Source organism: Coturnix japonica, chromosome 2, assembly GCF_054131305.1.
Source record: "Coturnix japonica strain WE chromosome 2, WE-NBRP24, whole genome shotgun sequence".
Classification (NCBI taxonomy): domain Eukaryota; kingdom Metazoa; phylum Chordata; class Aves; order Galliformes; family Phasianidae; genus Coturnix; species Coturnix japonica.
In genome coordinates, this window is record NC_140664.1 from 100,091,920 (window position 1) to 100,110,762 (window position 18,843).

General features: G+C 50.4%; 1 protein-coding gene across 1 annotated transcript; it reads left to right on the top strand.

Moving 5' to 3' along the window:
* Nucleotides 1-1,095: 1,095 nt before the first annotated feature.
* LIMD1 (LIM domain containing 1) lies at nucleotides 1,096-18,193 on the top strand. The gene is made up of 8 exons (XM_015854182.3): nucleotides 1,096-2,406; nucleotides 6,598-6,699; nucleotides 13,568-13,635; nucleotides 14,017-14,079; nucleotides 14,548-14,678; nucleotides 15,652-15,703; nucleotides 16,378-16,446; nucleotides 17,320-18,193. Exons 1-8 carry the CDS (start codon nucleotides 1,302-1,304, stop codon nucleotides 17,455-17,457), a joined length of 1,728 nt encoding a protein of 575 aa, XP_015709668.1. The 5' UTR covers nucleotides 1,096-1,301; the 3' UTR covers nucleotides 17,458-18,193.
* The last annotated feature ends 650 nt before the right edge of the window (nucleotides 18,194-18,843 follow it).

Sequence of the window (18,843 nt, forward strand, 5' to 3'; positions counted from 1 at the left end):
CTGGTCGTGGCCAACACAGTTCACACTTCAGCTGCTGATTTTTCTGCAAAGGGAACACAAAACAGCCCTGCCTGGGGATGCTTCTTCCCTCAGCCTCCTCAGGGCACAGCAAGGCTCAGAGAGGCCAGATAGAGGGGTTGGTTTGACAGAGGGAATTGTTTTCCCCTTGTGCCTCAGTGCTATCCATCACTTAGAAGCTCGGCAGGCAATGAAGGCCTCCTGAGTGATTTACTGCTGCTCCCCAGCCCCACTCTGTGAATCCAATGCTGTCAGCTTGGGCTGCGGTGGCTGTAACAGGTGACACGTTGCTCCCTGGAGGGGCTGCAGCTCACTGTAAGGAGTGTGCCATGTTGGGAGGGGGGGGGGCAAGCTGTCCCTGTTGCTAAGCAGAGTTCTTGCAAGGGAGCTGTTAGAAAGGGAGGGCATTATTTTCTGGTTTCTAACACAGTTTGGTCACAGCCTGATTCACAACACATTCCTTAACATCTGGGCCCTGTCCCGAGTGCTGGGGAAGCGTTACAAGGCTGAGCACACGCACCCCACCCTGCACCTTTCAGTGTATTTACTGAGGGGCACTGCAGCCCTCAGAGTCCAGAGCAGGGATTTGCTCAGTCTTTGGTTGGCCTGTCAGCCGGGGCAGGTCAGGATGGTGCTATGCTCCAATAAATGAGGGCGGCTCAGCCGGTGAGTGCATTCCTGCAGCTCCTGCTCCAGGAATGCAAACTATTTCCCTGGCAGCTCACAGCTCTGCCTTATCCTTGGCACTCACAACTCTGCTTATCGCTGGTGGTTCAGCCCTGGAGGATAGCAGGGCAGCAGGGTGCCGGCAGCTGGGCAGTGCCAAGCAGAGGAGATGAGGGAGCTCCCATCCTTGGAGAACTCCGTAAGTGCCTGGACGGGGCCCTCAACCACTCCAGTGCAGCCGCCCGCTCCCCACGCGCCACCCCACCCCATCCCGGCCGCACCGACGCCCCCGACCCGGCCTCGCCCCGCTCCCTCCGCCAGCATCAACCCCCGCGGGCCCCCAGGGGCCGCAGTGCAACGCGGCGGGACCGCCCCGCCGGCTCCGCCCCGGCCCCGGCCCCCGCCCCCGGCACGGCGGGCGGGACTGGCAGCGGCGGGAGGCAGCCGGGGCCGCGCCGTGACTCTGCCGCCGCCGAGAGCTCCGGCTTCGCGTCCTCTGCGCTGCGGGAAGAGGGACGGGAAAGAGGGGAGAAAGAAACTTGAGCCGGGCCGACAGCCCGCCCCGCACAGCGCGTCCCCGGCGTGTGGTGGTGGCAGCAGCCGGAGAGCGGGGCAGGATGGACAAGTACGACGACCTGGGCCTGGAGGCCAGCAAGTTCATCGAGGACCTCAACATGTACGAGGCATCCAAGGACGGGCTCTTTCGAGTGGACAGAGCGGCTGGCAACAACCCGGAGTTCGAGGAGACCCGGCGGGTCTTTGCCACCAAGATGGCCAAAATCCACCTCCAGCAGCAGCAGCAGCAGCAGCAGCAGGAGATGCTGATGGCCACCGCTTCCCTCAATGGTGGGGCTGGTTTGGGTGCACCACGGCCCGGCCTGCCCGCACCTCGTGGTGCCAAGCCGCCCCTGGGCTCACCCACCAGCCCGCTGCCCCAGGTGGCAGCTGAGGGCCCTGGCAGCGGGCGAACAGGCACCTGCAGAGCCTTCCCCGTGCCTGGGGAACCACCGTCCCCCAGCTCCCAGGCTGGGCGGCGCAGCTGGGAAGCGGAGCTTCGTGGAGACCCTCAGGAGAACGGTGGTGATAGCAGGAGGAGCAGCCAGGGCCAAGAGCTGAAGCCAGCCGGGCAGAGGTCCTCCTCCTTCTCACAGGTGCGTGGCCCTGCAGGTCCCTCAGATGGGGCGCCAGCAGCTGCTCTGCAGCACAGGTCCTCCTTCTCAGCCTCTGCGGCACAGCCCAGCCCCGGGCATTTGGCCCTCACCGAGCCCTGTGGGCCACAGGCCGGCGTGGATGGGCCAACCACAGATGGCGGCCAGCTGTGGTACCAGGGCGGCTCACGGCCCTTCCCACCCAGCTCTGCTCCTGGGGGGCCCAGCATAGACTACCAGCAAGCTGGCGTCCACCCCAGTCCCACCAGTCATTTTGTGGCCCATGGCCACAACCACCGGCCCAACGGCGGCCCCGAGCTGGGTACCTCACACTTGGCAGCAGCACGTGGGCCGTTGACTTCAGATGCACCAAAGCAGCCTTTCAAGGAGGGCACGAGCAGTCTCCATCCTGACAGCGGGCACCAGGAGGGCTGCGGCGTGGCCAAGGTGAAGTTGCCCTGCCAGACCCTCCAGCAGCCAGAGCAGGGGCCGTCTGCAGCTGAGCTGAAGCTGGAAGCACTCACTCAGCGCCTGGAGCAGGAGATGGATGCGCGGCCCAAGGCTGACTACTTTGGTAAGCACAGTTGTGATAGGACGTGGTGCGTGCCTAGGTGTGAGGTGGCTCCTTGCTGTGTGTGCTGGCAGGTTCATGCCTTCACATTGTGTGTCAGTATTGCTGCTGCTGGGTTATGGCTTTTCAGTTTCTTTCATATAACCATTACTCATCACAGGTAGAGGAAACTCTTGTTTCAATGTTTGTTTCTTCTTAATCTTTAAGTTTCATAGCGCAGATAGTGCAGCAGCCATGAGAGGACAGCGCTGAGCACCAGCCTGGAGCCTTTGGAAGTGTCCACCTTTGCTGGCTGGGAACTTCTTCCCTTCAGAAGGTTCTTCTCTTCACAACGTTCACCATTTTTCACGTGCTCAAAATATGTTACCTGAGCACGTTTGGATGGAAAGGAGCCTGCCAAGGAGCAGGATGGCATCACACCTACGTGCCATGTGGGGCAGGAATGTGGCTGGGCCCACAGGAGGCCATGGGGGTAACCAGGCCTACAGGAGGATGAGTGCTCAGCAGTACTTGCCCTGGAGGCTCCCACACGTGGCTGTGATGCAGTGGTCCTTGGATGTGTGAGCTGCAAGGGAGCTGCTTCTGGAATGGCCCTGAAGGAGCTGACTGCACACTCAGAGAGAAGCGCTTTGGATAGGAGGGTTTCCTGCAGTCAGCAGATTTTCTTTGCCCCAGGTGTCAGTTCTCATTGGCTTTCAAATGATGAGTGGGCTGTAAGTACTTGGGAGGAACAGTTGACTTGTGGACCAAAAGCTCTGGCAGGCCAACAGGTTTGTGTTGGTACTTTGTGATGGAAAGAGACCGCTTACATGTGAGGAGAACAAGAGCATGCTACCAAACTGGTTTAATACCACACATGGCAAAAAGTCATGGCTGAAGCGAGCGTTCCCTTCTGCTGCTGCTCTGTGATTCAGCAGCAGGGTGGGCGCAGCTGAAGGCACGCTGAGTGTTTAGTTGCAGATTGCATAGTAAGTGTGTTTCTTGGCATGGAGCAGTACATTCGCCTGCAGAGGGCTTTGCTGTGATTGTTTATCTCAGGGCATGAGATGGAGTTGAGCTTTGTGGCAGGCAGATAGGTTTCTGTCCCCTGGCAGAAAAGTGATGTGCCCTGCTGTGTTACTGGCTCGCCGCAGCCTGGAGGCACGCTCTGTTGGTCCTTCTCTGCCTGGATCAGGTATTTATCATGAGCAAAGTTTTGACTTCCTTCTTTATTGCTCACAGCAGAGCTGATATGCTGCAGGTACGTTAACAGGACCTCACACATCTCGTTTGGCAGCAGAGCACTGGGTTGCCCCCTCAGCATCCAGCAGCCATCTGCTCAACACAGCCACAAGTTTCTTTCCCTCAGTAGATGCAGAGCTGTAGGTGAGCAGCTCAAGTCCCATTTGGACCCGGAGCCCCAGTGCATACAGGTGGGTGGAACCAGTCACAAGTGCAGCAGCTCCGCTTGGAAGCTGTGTGAGCAGTAGAGCTGGTGTTGTGCATTGTGTTGGGAGCACGCCGCAGCACTCCTCATGGGAGCTCAGCTGGGTCTGTAAAGCAAAAGTCTCCAACAAAAGGAAAGAAAGAAGAAGAAGGAGGTCAGACAGAGATCAGTAGATATCCCAGCCAGGATGCTGTTGCAGTGGGGATGAAAGTCATAAGGAGTCTCAGTTGCTTTGCACTGAAGATCACATTGTCTTGGCACATCGCTGTAGGGTACTTTAAATGTCTCAGAGGAGTTTGGTGGCATTTTGTGCTTTACCAGCACTGTGTGCAGCTGAGGTTCCACGCTTCATGCGAAGATAGGGCAAAAAAATTACATTTATCAACCTTGTGGTTCTTTGGGTACTTCATCGCTATGAGTAACAATGTCAGCGATGGTACTAAGAGATGAGGGGGCCAGGCTGCCCTGTTTTCCAGGTGCTCAGTTTCATTCAGGTCTTGAACCAGCACTATGGGACATGAGGTTGCTTGGCAGGGAATAGCAGCTTGCAGAGGCATGCAGTGTGTAGGAAGGCCATGTTCCCTCCGTGCTGACTGTGGGGTCTTGTGTAGAGGTGACGAGGTTACGGTGAGCCACAGGGAGGTGGCACTGGGTTTTGGAAATGGTGTGATTTAAAGACTTCACACATCCCCTCCCTGCACAAGGTGGGAGTTGACTTTGGGGCCCAAAGGCTGCACTTGTGGTTGGCTGTGGTGTGCCCAGGCAGACTGAAAGGTGATCCTGGAGGTGTTGGTGTACAGGCTCAGGGTGTTCTTCCAAATACAAGCAGGTGTCCTGCAGTGTAAATTCAACCTCCTTCTGTTCGTCTGCCTTTGTGTTGAGTTTTTAGTGAGCAGGATGCAGTGTGTACCTCCCAGCAAATGTGGCATAGCAGTGCTCAGAGGAAACTCATTTAAAGTCTTTGAGTCCTGTGGGAGCACAGTCCACTCGTTGAGCTTTGGGGCAGGGACTGACATCCTGGACAGATGGACAGATAGGTTGGGTATCTGGTAGCCTTTCCCTGCAGCCACACTGCTTGCTGCTGGCAGCGATGGGCTCTGGCTCCCTGGACACAGGGATGCTGTGCCCTGGGGGCTCATCGCCTTTCACGTGACACGTCCGATGTGACAGGGAACAGAGGCTTCTTTGTTGCTTGGGCTGAGCTGCCCGACCAGCAGAAATTGGACTGAAATCAGCAGTTTGCATCCCGTGCCCTTTCCAGATCCGGCTGCCTTTCTGCCGGTGCACTCGAGTGTGAATTTCTGGGCGCTGCGCATGTGCTCCAGGCTCACCTCCCCAGTGCTGCGGGACAGACCTCTTGTTCTTCCCCTGTAATGCCACATGAGCCTGGGGGCCTGATACTGGGGGGCTGTCTGCTCAAACTGATGTAAGAGTGGTGAAGTAACCAAGGCCTTGCATTCCTTGTCTTTAATTTCTGTGTCTCAGGAGGGCTAAATAGTGAACAGGAGGGTTAAACACAAGATGGAAGAGGGGCAGCAGAAGGGAGAGGGGCATGGGGCAGCTGAGGGGTGGGTATGGATGGCAGATGTTGGGCAGCCGCAGGATATGGCCAGGCCATCAGTCCCCTTGGGCTGCACACAGCCACTGCCTGCCTTCCACAGCCTCAATGGGACAGGCACAGGATGGATGGAAGGGAGCTCATTGCTCCTCATACACAGAGCACACGGATAATTTTCTGCAGCTGCTGCTCCCTGGCACAGAGGGGGGAAAAATGGAGGCACATCCAACACGTCATTTCTCTGGAAAGCTTGGTGGATGTCATGGAAAGAAGCTTTTAAGCAGCAGAACCTGCAGTTTTTCCGCTCACAGCTCTGCGCTGCTGCAGTCAGAAGGGAGCTGTGTGAGCTGGCCTTCGCTTCTGTGCCGGGGCATTGCACAACTGTTGGGCTGGAGCTGATCCCGCATGCCTGGGAGAGAACACAGGCGTGCAAAAAGCCAACTTTTTCTTATCTTGCCTTTCTTTTTTTCGTGGTAATGCTTGCATGATTTATCTCATCTTTCATTGCTGATCATATTTGCCTTCTTAAAGTGTTTCTTTCAATAGATACCGGAGATAAATCTGCTTAGTTTGAAAAGAGCATGTTCCACAAGCCTCATGCCGATCCATGTGGGGGTGGGCCTCTGGCCAGGCCAGCCTTTCCCCTCAGGTCCAATGTGGCCAAAACAGAGCAGCTTCCCATCCTCCGCAACCTCCCTGGAGGCTGTGGTTGGTGTGGGCTCAAGCTCCAGGCATAGCAGGGCTTGGGGTAGTGTCCTGGCAGTGGGAAGAGACTGCAAACCAAACCTGGGCTGCCAGCATGGGTGCTATTTCCAGCACTGCTCCCCAGTTGTTTTCTCCCCAGCTCTGACGAGACCTTTCCGATTGCTGTGGCGCATGCGATACCCAAGAGCAGCAAAGCAGCATGACTAAGGATCTCCAGGAGGCTGTCCTGCCCGTATGGCCTGATATGTTGGGAGCCCTAGCACGGCTCCTTCCTGTCCACATTTCATTGTAAGAAGAGTCTGGGACTGAGGACACAGTTTGGATGGCCTGAGTGGCAGCATTTCTCAGGAGTCCTGACACCCATGTCACGTACACAGTGTCTGCTCCTCAGCCGAGCAGTGCAGGGCAGGTGTGGTGACCCTCACAACTGAAGCACCCAGCGCTATGTGGAGCAGCGTGCTCCTCAGTCCTGCTCCTGAACTCTCTTCTCCTCCATCTCTTGCAGGAACCTGCGTGAAGTGCAGCAAAGGGGTGTACGGAGCCAACCAGGCCTGCCAAGCCATGGGCAACCTCTACCACGACGGCTGCTTCACCTGTGGAGCCTGCAGTAAGTAACCCTGCCTGGTGTTGCCACTCGAGCACAGCCCTGTAATGGGTTCCTCTGGTGAATGTTTTTCTGGTGTCAGGGGGAAAACAGAAGGATGCGGTTATTCGTTTGTCTGCCAGCTGGAAGCTTCTGCAGCTGTGTGCCTTTGTGGCAGCACTCGCTGTTTGGTTTCGAATAGATTCCTGCAATGCATTTAGGAAAGATATTTTGAATTGTGCCTGTCTTCTGCTTTCTGGTGTGTGGGGAGATTATTTTCATTCCTTTGTCTCTCAACTGTAGACACATTTTCTTATTTATATGAGTGCTTTGTTTCAAAGTGGCAGTAAGGATGCCCTAACTGGGACTCAGGGCTTTTTGGTGTCCAGGCAGACCTTAGAGCTGTTGTGCCACCTCATCAGACAGCTTGCAGCAGTGGTGGGCAGCCCAGTTTCCTGTTAGCTGCCATCCCCCACTGCCAAAAAACACACGTTTGAAAAGATAAATAAATAAAATAAGAGGAGTTTTGCTATGGAGCTGGGTTGAGAAACCAGGCTTCTTATTTCAAATTGCCTTTGTAAGATGGTGGTTTTGAGTTTTGTTATGTTTCACCCTAGAGCTATAGTAGCATATTTTTAGGAACGTAGCTATGTGGCAGCGGTAAAAATAATAATCATCCATCTGGTGCTCGTGTATGTATCAGTTTGGTTTTCCAAGATGAGCTTTTGTGGTTTTTTTCTCCCGTGTTGTATTTAGAAGTGTAAACTCATTAGGACTGGAAGGCCTGGTGTTTTATTTGGAGCTGTGAAGCAGGATTAAATATAGAAAGATGTGTGTGCTCTCTAATAGTAGTTGAACCTTGAACTGCAGCTCATTTCCCAGCTGTCCAGCACCAACTGCCCTGCCTCACCTATGCTGCCAGCGCAGCGCTTTGCTGTCATCTGGCTGGAGGCAGGAAAACTGACAAGAAAATGGGTGTTGGCATAGGATGGCATTTTCCCTAAAGGCTCAGCAGCAGCAGCAGCTTGTCACTTTATCCTGTCTTAGGAGCTGACTTGAAACCTGCAGAGAGAATCCCTGGCTGCAGCTTCGGGGACCATTCTCCATTTGTGTCCCAGCAGCCTCCAAGCTGCCCTTCCTCACAGATCTCCTGTGACAAATAACCCAGCAGCAGGGTTATGTGTCTAAAATTACAGCTGTGCAACTTGGTGCTTTAGAAGCAAACGCTTTGTGTTCTTTTAGAACTGATTTTATTGTCTTGAGCCCTATAGACGTATGTGTGGTTGCAGAGGTATTAGAGGTCACTTCTTTTTCTGTATGTTTGATTAAGAATAAGCTTTCTTCCGTATCTAACAAGGTGTGTTAATGAGAGCTGAAAAAAAAACACTGTTTGCTGCTTGTTCTGAAAGTCAACCCTCTCCAGAGCTTTCCAGTGCAGGATGAAATGTTTTGTGCTTCAGGTAAGGCCAGAAGGATGGAAAGAAGCTGAGCTGAGCAGCGCAGAGCTACACTTCCTGCTTATCCAGGGATAAGTGAAGCATCTCTGATCTGGAACATCTGTGATCTGATTTTTGGGTGGTCCTGTGTGGAGCCAGCAGTTGGTCTCCACAGTCCTTATGGGTCCCTTCCAGATCAGGATATTCTGTGATCTCTATGGAGCTGTGTTGGGGCTTTCAAATAGGAAGATGGCACTGTGGGGGGGGGGGGGTGGAGGGGAGGAAGAGGGTTGGGAGGAGTAATAACAGTGTTTCTTTGAATAGAAAGTATTGCACATCCCTGTGGGAGAGCAGTGCTACCATCTGACCCATGCTCAGGGTCTGCTGCTATTTTCCATGTGCTTTCAGGCAGCAGTGGTTGTCTGCTGCAAAGGATGGGCAGAAAGATTTTTCTCTGAATGTTGTGGTAAAAAGCGGTTCTTAAGTAATGGCCACAATCCAGAGAGCTGCAGATTGCCAGAAATCTGCTGAGTGTCCACTCTCCAGGTTGCACATCGTGCCTTCAGGGATGTGTTTGCTTCTTCCCTTCCCAGTCCAGCTGCTGGCAGGCACACAATAACAAAGAGTCCATACTGTGCAGATCAAGGAAATGACTTCTCCCCTTCCCTCGCTGCTCCCAGGCGATTTGTTGGTAAAAGAGAAAAGGAAATGTACTTCAAATGCTGCACGTTTCTGAGAGCGCTGCTCCCTTCTTTCCGGCCTCTGCTCTCACTGTCGTGCTGTTGTGCGCTCAGTGCTTGGGTCAGCCTGCCGGCATCTCCTGCGAGTCCTTCATTATCATTTGAGTTGGAAGGAGCCCTTAGAGGTCACCTAGTCCAGCTCCTCTGCAATGAACAGGGACACCTACAGCTACATCAGGTGCTCAGAGCCCTGTCCAGTCTGACTTTGAGTGACTTCCACTGTGAGGAAACCCCCCCCTGCACAAATTGAAATGGTTTTCATCACGGGTAAAGTGCCTTCAGTGCTGTGCATCGTGAAGCCGCTGTGGTAAATGTGATGAGATTTTTCTAACTGCCAGAAAAATATACATTTGTCTGGACAGCGTCGTCTGCCTGGCTGCAAAGCAGCACATGTGGAAACTCTGCTTTCTATCTGAAAAGTAAGTAGTTAGGCAGTGTGCTGAGGGTCAAGTGGAGTTCATCTTGGACAGCATCCAGCGCAGGCTGCCTTTGAGAAGTGAAGGTTGCTTGTGATTTCCATCCTAAAATCCATGCTCTGGTGAAACGCTGAACATCTCCCCTCCAATAAATAAAATACACCAAATTACCTATTAAGGTAAAGCATATTGTCCTCCAGATATTTATATCTTCTGTCTTGCTGTTTTCAGTTTAGCAAGGATTTCTAATTTTGTTCATAGTTGGGTTTGTATCCAGATGGTGCCTTGGTTTCCCAGGCAGATAAAGCTGAGTGGCTCTGAAGGGGTGGGTGCACCAGTGCCTCCTGGTGCCCAATTGCCTGCACCCTCTATTTCCTGCTGTATGTACCTTCAGAGTTAAGTGGTAGAAGAGAGCAATGGGTAGAGCAGAGCTATACATATGCGACAGGGTTCAGTTGTCAGGAAAAAAACTAACTGTATTATCTGAGCCACAGGCATGTAATGCAGAAAATTTGGCTCAGAGGTCAAAACAACAGATTTAGAATGATTACTTTGGCATCAAAGTCTCGTTTATCTTCTTGTTTATTACAAGGCAGGCACACAAACAGGGCAGCTTTCTGTGGAGGGGGAGAGGGGGAAGAAATGTGGTCTCTCTGCTGCTCTGGCACTGCATAATATCTGCCTTACTGAAGGTTCTGAAAGTAGATTCAAAAAACACCCTCGGAAGTCAGACAGCTGTTTCCTGCAGGTCTGAGGCTTCTGCTTGCATATTGCTTTGCTTTCAGTTTGTTGGACAAACATTTTTATTCATCGGTTGGTTTGTTACGCATTAACCTTTCAAGGTTCTGCGTAATCACTCAGAACACTGAAGAACACAGGTATTTCCAGGTGCTGGTATTTACTTTTTAGCTAGGAAGGAGCCCTTATAAATGACATTTAACTTGCTGTTTTGTTTTAGTACTTCTTTCTAGGACTCAGGCAGGCTCTGATCCGACGGCTCCAGCTCTGCTCCCCATACACTTGGGAGCACATGGTTCTTGTGCTCATGGCGCTGGGTCCTCAGAGGAAATCTGAAAGCTAAAATCGTGCAAGGGAAGTGTCAGAGATGACTATGAAGGAAATCAGTAGGCGAGCACGGAAGCCAAAAAGAAAGAACCGACTGCAAGGTGGTCTGAGTGAAGGTTTGACATTCAACTGCAGATGGGAGAACCTACAGCAGAACCAGGTTTTGTGCCCTTGTTGCAGAGAAGTGGAGATCTGCATGTTGCCAGATGACAGGGTTTGACCTTTGGTGTGCCTGCATGACTTTTATTTAAGCTCAGATCTCTGCTGGTGTCTGTGTAAGGGTGACAGGTTGCTGTTCCAGCAGCAGAGTTTGAAATAATACCAGCTGGCTGTCTCTGACTGCATTTCACAATGTAGTGGTGCACAGCGGTATCAAGGGTCATTTACTAAACAAGGTAGTGAGGTATTGCAGCAGTTTAACCGCAAGCATCGCCCTCTGCTTGGGCTAATTAGTCGTGTAGCAGTGATTTTTAAGCACAGCTACGTGGAGCTTCAAAGCGGGGAGTGTAAGGTGTTGCCAGGAATCCTCCCTCAGCATCCCTTTAATAAAATCCTCATGTGATAGGCTGTGCAGGAAACGATGCATTTTTTAGCAGGAGTAATCTCAGAAGAGATTCTGACGTGCCAAGCTCTACAGGCTGTTGGGAGACAGAGCAGCATCAGCGCTTGTTTCCGCTCCAATCTGAATGCTGTTTTGTTCTTACCGACTTTGAGCTCTCAGCTCACTGGTGCAAACCCCTGCGGCACAGCAGCCACACTTGGTGTGCAGGAGAAAATGCAGGGCAGCTGCCATGGCAGGGCAGTGCTACGTGTTCCTCCTCTGGCCAGATCCCAGGGCAGTGCTGCTGTGAGGGCTTGGCACGGCCCTGAGGTCCCCAGCATATATCTGTCCTTTGGTGCAGGGCTGGGAGGAGAGCACTGCCCGCTGCCCAGTGCATATGCATTGGGAGCGGAGCACAGCAGCTGTCTCTGGAGCAGAGATTGACTGAGCATGGGATCAAAAACCAGTGCTGGAGGTCTCAGAGAATAATGCTGGGGTTCCCTTTAAGTAGAAGCATTCAGATATCTTCTCACAGTGCTTTGCCATCAGTGAAGAAGAGGTGCTGCTCTGTTATATGGCCTATGTGGTTTTGCAATGTTTCCCCTTGAAGAGCCATTTCTGCCTTTGCCTGTGGTTGCTTTGCTGTTATGGGCAGCTGACCTTTTGCTGTATGCTTCAAAGCACGTTTTTGGCTTTCAGGCCTTGGGTATGGTTTTTTTTTACCTCTGAGTTTTGTTTTTACTGCTTGACATGTTGGTGAGAGTGCAGAGGGTGTTTTTCAGTTTTACAGTCCAGCTGATGCGGTTGAGAGAGAGAAACTGGTAACGGGGCTGCTCTCTTGGCACAGGTTTCCCTGTCCTTCTGCCCACGGGTTCACGGAGACTTTGATCTGAACTGGGTTACCTGCCTGTTGGTCAAAGCTGAGCTGGGCTGTGTGCTGGCCTCTAAGTGAGGCTCTCCTCTGGACCCCCTCCAAAAGATCTACATTTTCCTTGTGCTGAAGGGCCAAACCTGAATGCAGTACTGCAGGTAGGGCCTCACAAGGGCAGAGAGGAGAGAGACAATCCCCTCCCTCGTCCTGCTGGCTACTCCTCTTTTGACACAGCCTGGGATACTGTTGGCCAGGGCCATAAATACATACTGCTGGCTCTTGTTAAGGTTTTCATCTGCTAGGACTCCCGAGTCCTTCACAGGTCTGCTCTCAGTGAGTTCTCGCAGTCTGTATATGTATCTGGGATTGGCTCGACCCAAGTGCATTTGGCCTTGCAGAACTTCATTAGGTCCATATGGGCCCATCTATTGAGCTCGCTTATGTCCCTTTGGATGGTGTCCCTTTAGATGGCATCCCTTCCTTCTACCGTATCAACTGCACCACTCAGCTTAGTGTCATCTGCAAACTGTGAGGACTTCCTCCATGCTCATATAAAAGAAGTAAGGTGCTGGAGTGACCTTGAGGCCATGCTGGAGGCTCTGCAGCCAGGTAGGTCAGGCCGGGGGGGAGCAGAACATAAAAGCATGCAGCTCAGACTACCTGCTGGGGAAGGGAGTGGGTGAGAGGGTTGAAACGCTGAAGAATTACAACTGTCTGATTTCTTTCAGTGAGAGATGAGCTCAGTTCAGGAGGAAGTGAAAATGAAACGCAGGCAGGAGCTGGCAGTGTAGGACATGTATTAGAGCGGTTGCTCCTGATAAAGACAAATCATGCTGTGGTGTTCCTAGGTGTATCAAAGGGCGGTGGTTTGTGTTGATCAAAGGACTGCGCAGCACTGGCTGCAGTGGCTTCTCCAAAGGCCTGTCGCCGTCAGTCTGGACCTTTGAATGTCACCAGGTTAAAAATACACCGGGTGCAGGAAGCCTCATAAATGCTTCTTTTGTCACCATAGAGGAATGGTGCAGCAGCTACTCTGCTGGATGACTGCTGCTCACACACCAGTGTTGGGGCTGCTGCCCAAAGAAATACCTTCATCCTGCAGCTCCATGTGTGTGTTCCCTCACCACTGCACACTTGTCTTTAAGGAGAGATGTTGCATACAGGTGGGAAGGCAGTTGGGAAGATCAGCAGAGCCCACGCTATCACATAATTTAAGATCGAAGTTAAATGTTTCTGAGCTCGCTGCCAAAAGTTGGAGCTGCTCTGGAGCCTCCTGTGTAACATCATGAAGTGTTTCCTGGCCAGAGAGTGCCCTCTGGTGTAGACAGCAGATGGCAAAAGCTTTAATTTAATGAAGGAACTCTGCTTAGCTTCTCCCTTTTCTTAATGTTCAGCAGCCACCGTGACTACTGGTCGAAGGCTGCCACACAGTCCTAAAGCACTGAGAAGTGAGTCCAAATCTTCTATCTTCCACATCTGTAGACAAGCCAGCTGAGGCCTCCATTTAGGAGTAGCAGTGGGAGCTGTATTACCATAGTTATGTGGAACTGAAAACAGAATGCAGGTGCAAAGCATAAACACAGAAGGTGTAGTAAATATAGATCTTCCCCACATGTACATTCCCTTCTTGGAAGACTGTCATCTTGTCTCTGTGAGGACATTCTGGAGGTGGAGGCTCTGCTCCAGCTGTAGGGCTTCTGTGTTCTGATATCCTTGTTGCAGGTCACTTCTCAGTTATCACTTCTCAGTGCCCATTTTCCATTCACATTTTCTCCTTGCTCTCTATTGACCTTTCTCTTCTGCCTGTGTTTTCTTTCCCTTAGGTCGGAAGCTGAGAGGAAAAGCCTTTTATTTCGTCAATGGAAAGGTGTTCTGTGAGGAAGATTTCCTGGTAAGCACACAGCTGACCCTTGTGGCCCCACCATGTCTCAGCCTCCATGGGAGACACACAGCCTTTCTCCTTGGTGGCTCTGCCTGTGTTTTGCACAGCTCCTGCACAGCCTGGCCCTTCTCCTGTGCACACCAGCAGACCAGGTAGAGCAAGTTGGCCAGCTCTGAGATGCAGTAGCTGCCCACATGTGGCACTGCAAGTAGCTGAGTGGGAGGCCGTGGTGTCACAGTGCAGAACCCAAAGCAAAGTAGAAATAGTGGAAAGTTTAGTTTGTGTAAGGAGTACAGGAAAAGGCCAAGCAAATAATGCCCTACAATATGCTATTGCTTATGCTCTGCTAGCCCTGTGAAATGTTAAGCCACTTCTTTTTTGTCCTTGCAGTACTCTGGTTTCCAGCAGTCAGCTGACAGGTGTTTCATTTGTGGTCATTTGATAATGGACATGGTAAGTGATTATTGCTTTAGGTAAAAGAATCCCACGGCTTTTTAGAAGAACGTACCAGCAGCAAAACATTTTGATAACTGGTGCTGTCTGTTGTCATTTGCTGCTCTGCCTGGTGTGAGCTGGGGAGCAGAAAGAAAATCCGCTAAGCCTTTTGTTGGCTTTTGCAGGAAAGCAAAGCTGGCATCCTGCTGCATGTGATGCAAGGACTTTGCTCTCCCTGTTTTCAGTGCAAATGGTGCCAGCTGGGGTTTTTTGTCCCCTTCTGGGCTTCTCTGGGCAGAGTTTTCATAATCCTGTGCAGAAAGGAGAGGCTCTGCAGTGCTCTCTTGCTGTGGGGTATCAGCCGTGCTCTGCTAACCTGTCTGTCCAGTAGTCAATTCATGCAGCAGTGTCTGATGCAAAGCTATGAGTGTGTTATTTCACCCATATTGACTGTTCACGTGCTTCTTGTCTCCTGGTTTGTTGCAGATCCTGCAGGCTCTGGGGAAATCATATCATCCGGGCTGTTTCCGATGTGTGGTCTGCAACGAGTGTCTGGATGGTGTCCCATTCACTGTGGACACTGAAAACAAAATCTACTGTGTCAGAGATTACCACAAGTAAGGACAAAATAACATCAGAGGAGACACAATCAGCAAGCCTCTAATTTAGCTTTTCAGCTAATTAGGAAGTATAGATCAGTGAAACAGACACAGAATTAGAAGCCAGGAGTTTGAGGATGGGGCTAAATCCTATGAGTTACCAATGCCTCTCCTCTTGCCCTGCCATTGACTTTCCATGTAACTTTGAGGAAGTCACTTAACCCCCAGGCTTAAGCTGCACCTTCTGCAAAGCAGAGTGTGTTCTGTGGTCTTTGAGGTAGGTGAGAAATAGTGCTCATGAAGTGTTCGGTGATGTAAGACATTAGTCTGCATTGAAGGAAGACAGAAAAGTCAATGCAACCTGCTCTGGAGTAGCTGCAGGGCTGAGTTTCAAAGAATGTTTTTAGAAATCACCTCTGAACGTCCAAAGCAAACTTTATCCAGCTTTAAATTACACGACTAATGAATCCACTTGAAAAATCACTTGTTTAGACAGTGAAATAGAAGAGCTCTGCTATTAGCTAGTGGTTCTGGGATTAGAGCAGCAGACATTTGGAGTGCCTGTTTGGCTAACATGCTCCTGTTTCCTGGGCAGACAGATAATAAGTATTACTCAAACAGCCCCTGGAATTGTTTTATATTGTGCTTTGTGTGTCACTGTTGTTCTGAAACGATACTTATTTCCCTGCAACTTCATTTACTTTCTGAACAAGGCCTTGAGGAATCCAGCAGGGTTAAAACCCTTAGTGTTTTCTCTGAAATTTCCTGCTGTGGTGCAAGGCAACTCATTGTTTTTATACCCTTTTCTGAAGCCAGTTCTGCTCACTTTGTCCTCATTCTCTCTTCCAAATTTCTTAATAACAGCCAGGAATTTTACAGTGTAAATCAATCCTAATTGAATTTGTGGTCTTGAGATGTTAAGCTTTCCTATGGAAGCCTCTCTTTTTATGCGGATGTATAACTCGCCTTCAATTTCTTGTTCCTCTTGCAGAGTTTTAGCTCCAAAGTGTGCAGCGTGTGGGCTTCCCATTCTGCCCTCTGAGGTGAGAACCTTTTATCACTTATCCCTTCTGAAGAGAAAGCATTATGTCTCAGGTCTTGCTCTCTTCCACTCTTGACCCCACGTCAAGATGAGTGTCCTTCTGGATGCAGAGAGACAATTACTTCCACTTTTACATGACGCTCATACACTGCCCTTGAGATGTGAGCCTTCCTTTGTTTGGTAACACAGCCTATTCCCCTTGAGCCAGGCTACTTTATTGCCTTCTGCACTAGTATTCTGTTGTTAGCATTGTGCAGGGCTACCTTTCCTTCACATCAGAAAATGGTGGTGGTGCTCATGTGTTCGCCCTCTGGGACTGACTCATTGTCATATCTGGAGATGGGTCTTTGTCAAAGCCGATTTAAAGTGCCGAGAAATGTGATATATTGAAACTGTCTGATCATCAATGCATGTTTTAGGATAGATGCGACCCGTAGGCAGAGAGAATTCTACGTTCCTGATGTTAATGCTTTAGAGGATATCAGCAGTCAACCAGTGATGAAGCTTCAGTGTAAAAATGACTGTAGGTGGCAGGATTTATTTGTGATTTCCAACCACTGGCCAAAATGCACTTGTTCAACGCTGGTATTGTTACAAGAACCAATCTGCAGAGTGCGTGTGTCTGATCCCCTGTAATCCTCTGTCATTTCTTCTCATTTGCTTGAATGCTTACAGGGGTCTGATGAGACCATTCGGGTTGTGTCTATGGACAAGGATTACCACGTGGAATGTTATCACTGCGAGGTAGGTCAGCAGCTTTCTGGGGGAGTAGTGCGTGCTTAAAAGTGATAATAGCTTTTATGTTTAGAATCTCCTCCCTTCCAGTGCTGTATATGAGCAATTCAGACCTTGCATTCTGAAATCCTTTAATATTAATGGCAGACAAAAGTCCAGTTGTCAGTTCGCTTGCTATCCAGTTTATTTGTTAATGAAGGAGATGTAGTGAATCAGTAAGGTTCTCTTGCTGCTCTTTGAAAGCCCTGAGCTCCAGATCACATTAGTGTATCTGGTTTCCAGGCTGGGCTGTTCAGAAATGCTAAGGTGATGAGTGATCCTGTCTGGTGTAAGTTATCTACACTTAGAAATGAAGTGAATGTGCGGTCAGTGGTAAGGGGAGGAAATACGTCTGCCACATAAATCTCAAGAGATGTGAGCTTTTAAATATTCATGGCGGACATCCCAGAGAGCCTTCGTTGTTATGTAACATCAATTACAATATGTACGTGTCTCCTGTCATTGTGCTCATAGTGCAGTGGAAAGAAACCCTGACTGCAGGTGAGTTTCACATCAGTACAACTGCAATTAATTGAATGCAAAGTGGCAAATCCTACCTGAGAGCGTAAGGAAACTTGAGTACGTTTAAAACACAAAGGGATGTAACTCATTAAGAAATAAAGCTTAGTTAGTCTAACTAGTTAAGACCTGTGTATACAAGGCTGCCCTTCAAAATGCCTATGTCAGCTGCTTTCCTGCTCTTAACAAATATTGAACTTATTAGGAAGGAGCTGCTTATGAGGAGCTACTGTCCCTGTCATGACATTCTCCTGCAAGACAGACCCCAGTTGACACTGGGTGATAAACACAGTCTAATTAAATTTGTATGACCTCTCCCTGCAGGACTGTGGGATGGAACTGAACGACGAAGATGGCCATCGCTGTTACCCTCTGGATGACCATTTGCTTTGTCACTCCTGTCATCTGAAACACATAGAGAATGGCACAACCCCAGCAGCTGTGTACCAGCATCACTACTAGCCGACGTGGCTGACAACTGTGTTTGTTTTGTGATCGCCCTCTCCCCACCCTCCGTTGATTTCCTGTACCGAACTCTGTCTCCTTGACCAGGAACATGGCATGTTTATCTAAACTGATTGGTTTATTCTTATGTGCCTTTTTCTGCTACTTGGAGGTTCTTTTGGGCTCGTATTGGAAACTTCTTCAGTGAAAGCACAACTTGCTGTCATGCCAACGAACTCAGATGATGCCATGCACAATTAAAAGGCCAGAGGCTGGCCTGCCTGCTGGGAATGTTCCATCAACCTACTAAGTGATTCCTGACAAGCACATTTCATCACACTCTCCAAAGGACGTCGAATTATTAATAGGAGGATTAAGACACTCTCTTAGTAATATTTTAGGAAAGGAAAATAAAGGAGTCTTTGCAAAACAGTGTGCTAAGAGCTCCCCCTGAATTCCCTGAACTCTGGTATATCAGGTGTGGCTGTAGAAGCACCAGCTCTCCAAGCACAACCTCTGACAGTATCCCATTTTGAACACAATGAGAAACTGAAACGAGCTGGGCTAAGCCACTGTGGTGACTGGATGTGAGCTGCTGCTCTAATGTCACAGCAACACACAGGGGCCCATCTGCTTTGCCACGGTGTGCATGTTTGGAACGGCTGGGATGCTGTTAGTATGGATGCGAGGGAAATCCATCCCTGCTCTTGCTCTCAGAGCTCACTTTGGAAATGAAGTTCTCTATGTAAAGATATTTGACTGGTGTTTGCATGGTTTGTGCCCACAGCTCAGCCCCGGCCTGGCCGCTCCTTAGTGTTTGCTCAGCACAAAGCCATTTTATAGTGGTGCTTATTTAGAGCTCTGGGAACGAGCTCAAGATGATTCTAAAGGCTTTGTTACAGTGGGATTTAGAGTCCAGTCCCACAACCTGGACTCACATCGGTCCAGCCACTATAACACTATAAACAGATTTGCTCACATTAATAATATCAACTTATCGGAGCAAGGGGCTGGAGAGTTTGGCTCTTTTTGTCTGTCATACAGCCCCAGTTTGCAGTGCAGTGTCTCACAGGAGCCTCCTGCAAAGCAGTGGAAAGTTTGGCCTCCGCTTTCACGCAGTGTCTGGTTACTGTGACAGCCTCCCCCTGCTCCCCAGCACCAGGAGATGCGGGCTGTCCTACTTCCAGGTGTGAGGCGCTGTGTAAATTATTAAGTGTGAACGCTCCCCTCCTGTATGTACTGAGCACTGGAAGTGACGGTGTGAAGCTGTGGAGAACCGAGTGTCGGGGTTCATGGTTCTGAAGGCACCTCAGCACAGCTCTGTTGGTGCCGCTGGGTGTTTATACTACATGTAGGCCGGCAGCAGCGGCCTGGCCCGTGTGATTTCAGTGATTAAAGACAGTA

Excerpts from the sequence above, each read along its gene's own strand:
- LIMD1 (XM_015854182.3), top strand. The coding sequence starts at position 1,302 with ATGGACAAGTACGACGACCTGGGCCTGGAGGCCAGCAAGTTCATCGAG. Across the intron at positions 6,700-13,567 it reads CTTCACCTGTGGAGCCTGCA|GTCGGAAGCTGAGAGGAAAA; the intron begins GTAAGTAACCCT and ends TCTTTCCCTTAG. Across the intron at positions 14,679-15,651 it reads TGTGTCAGAGATTACCACAA|AGTTTTAGCTCCAAAGTGTG; the intron begins GTAAGGACAAAA and ends TTCCTCTTGCAG.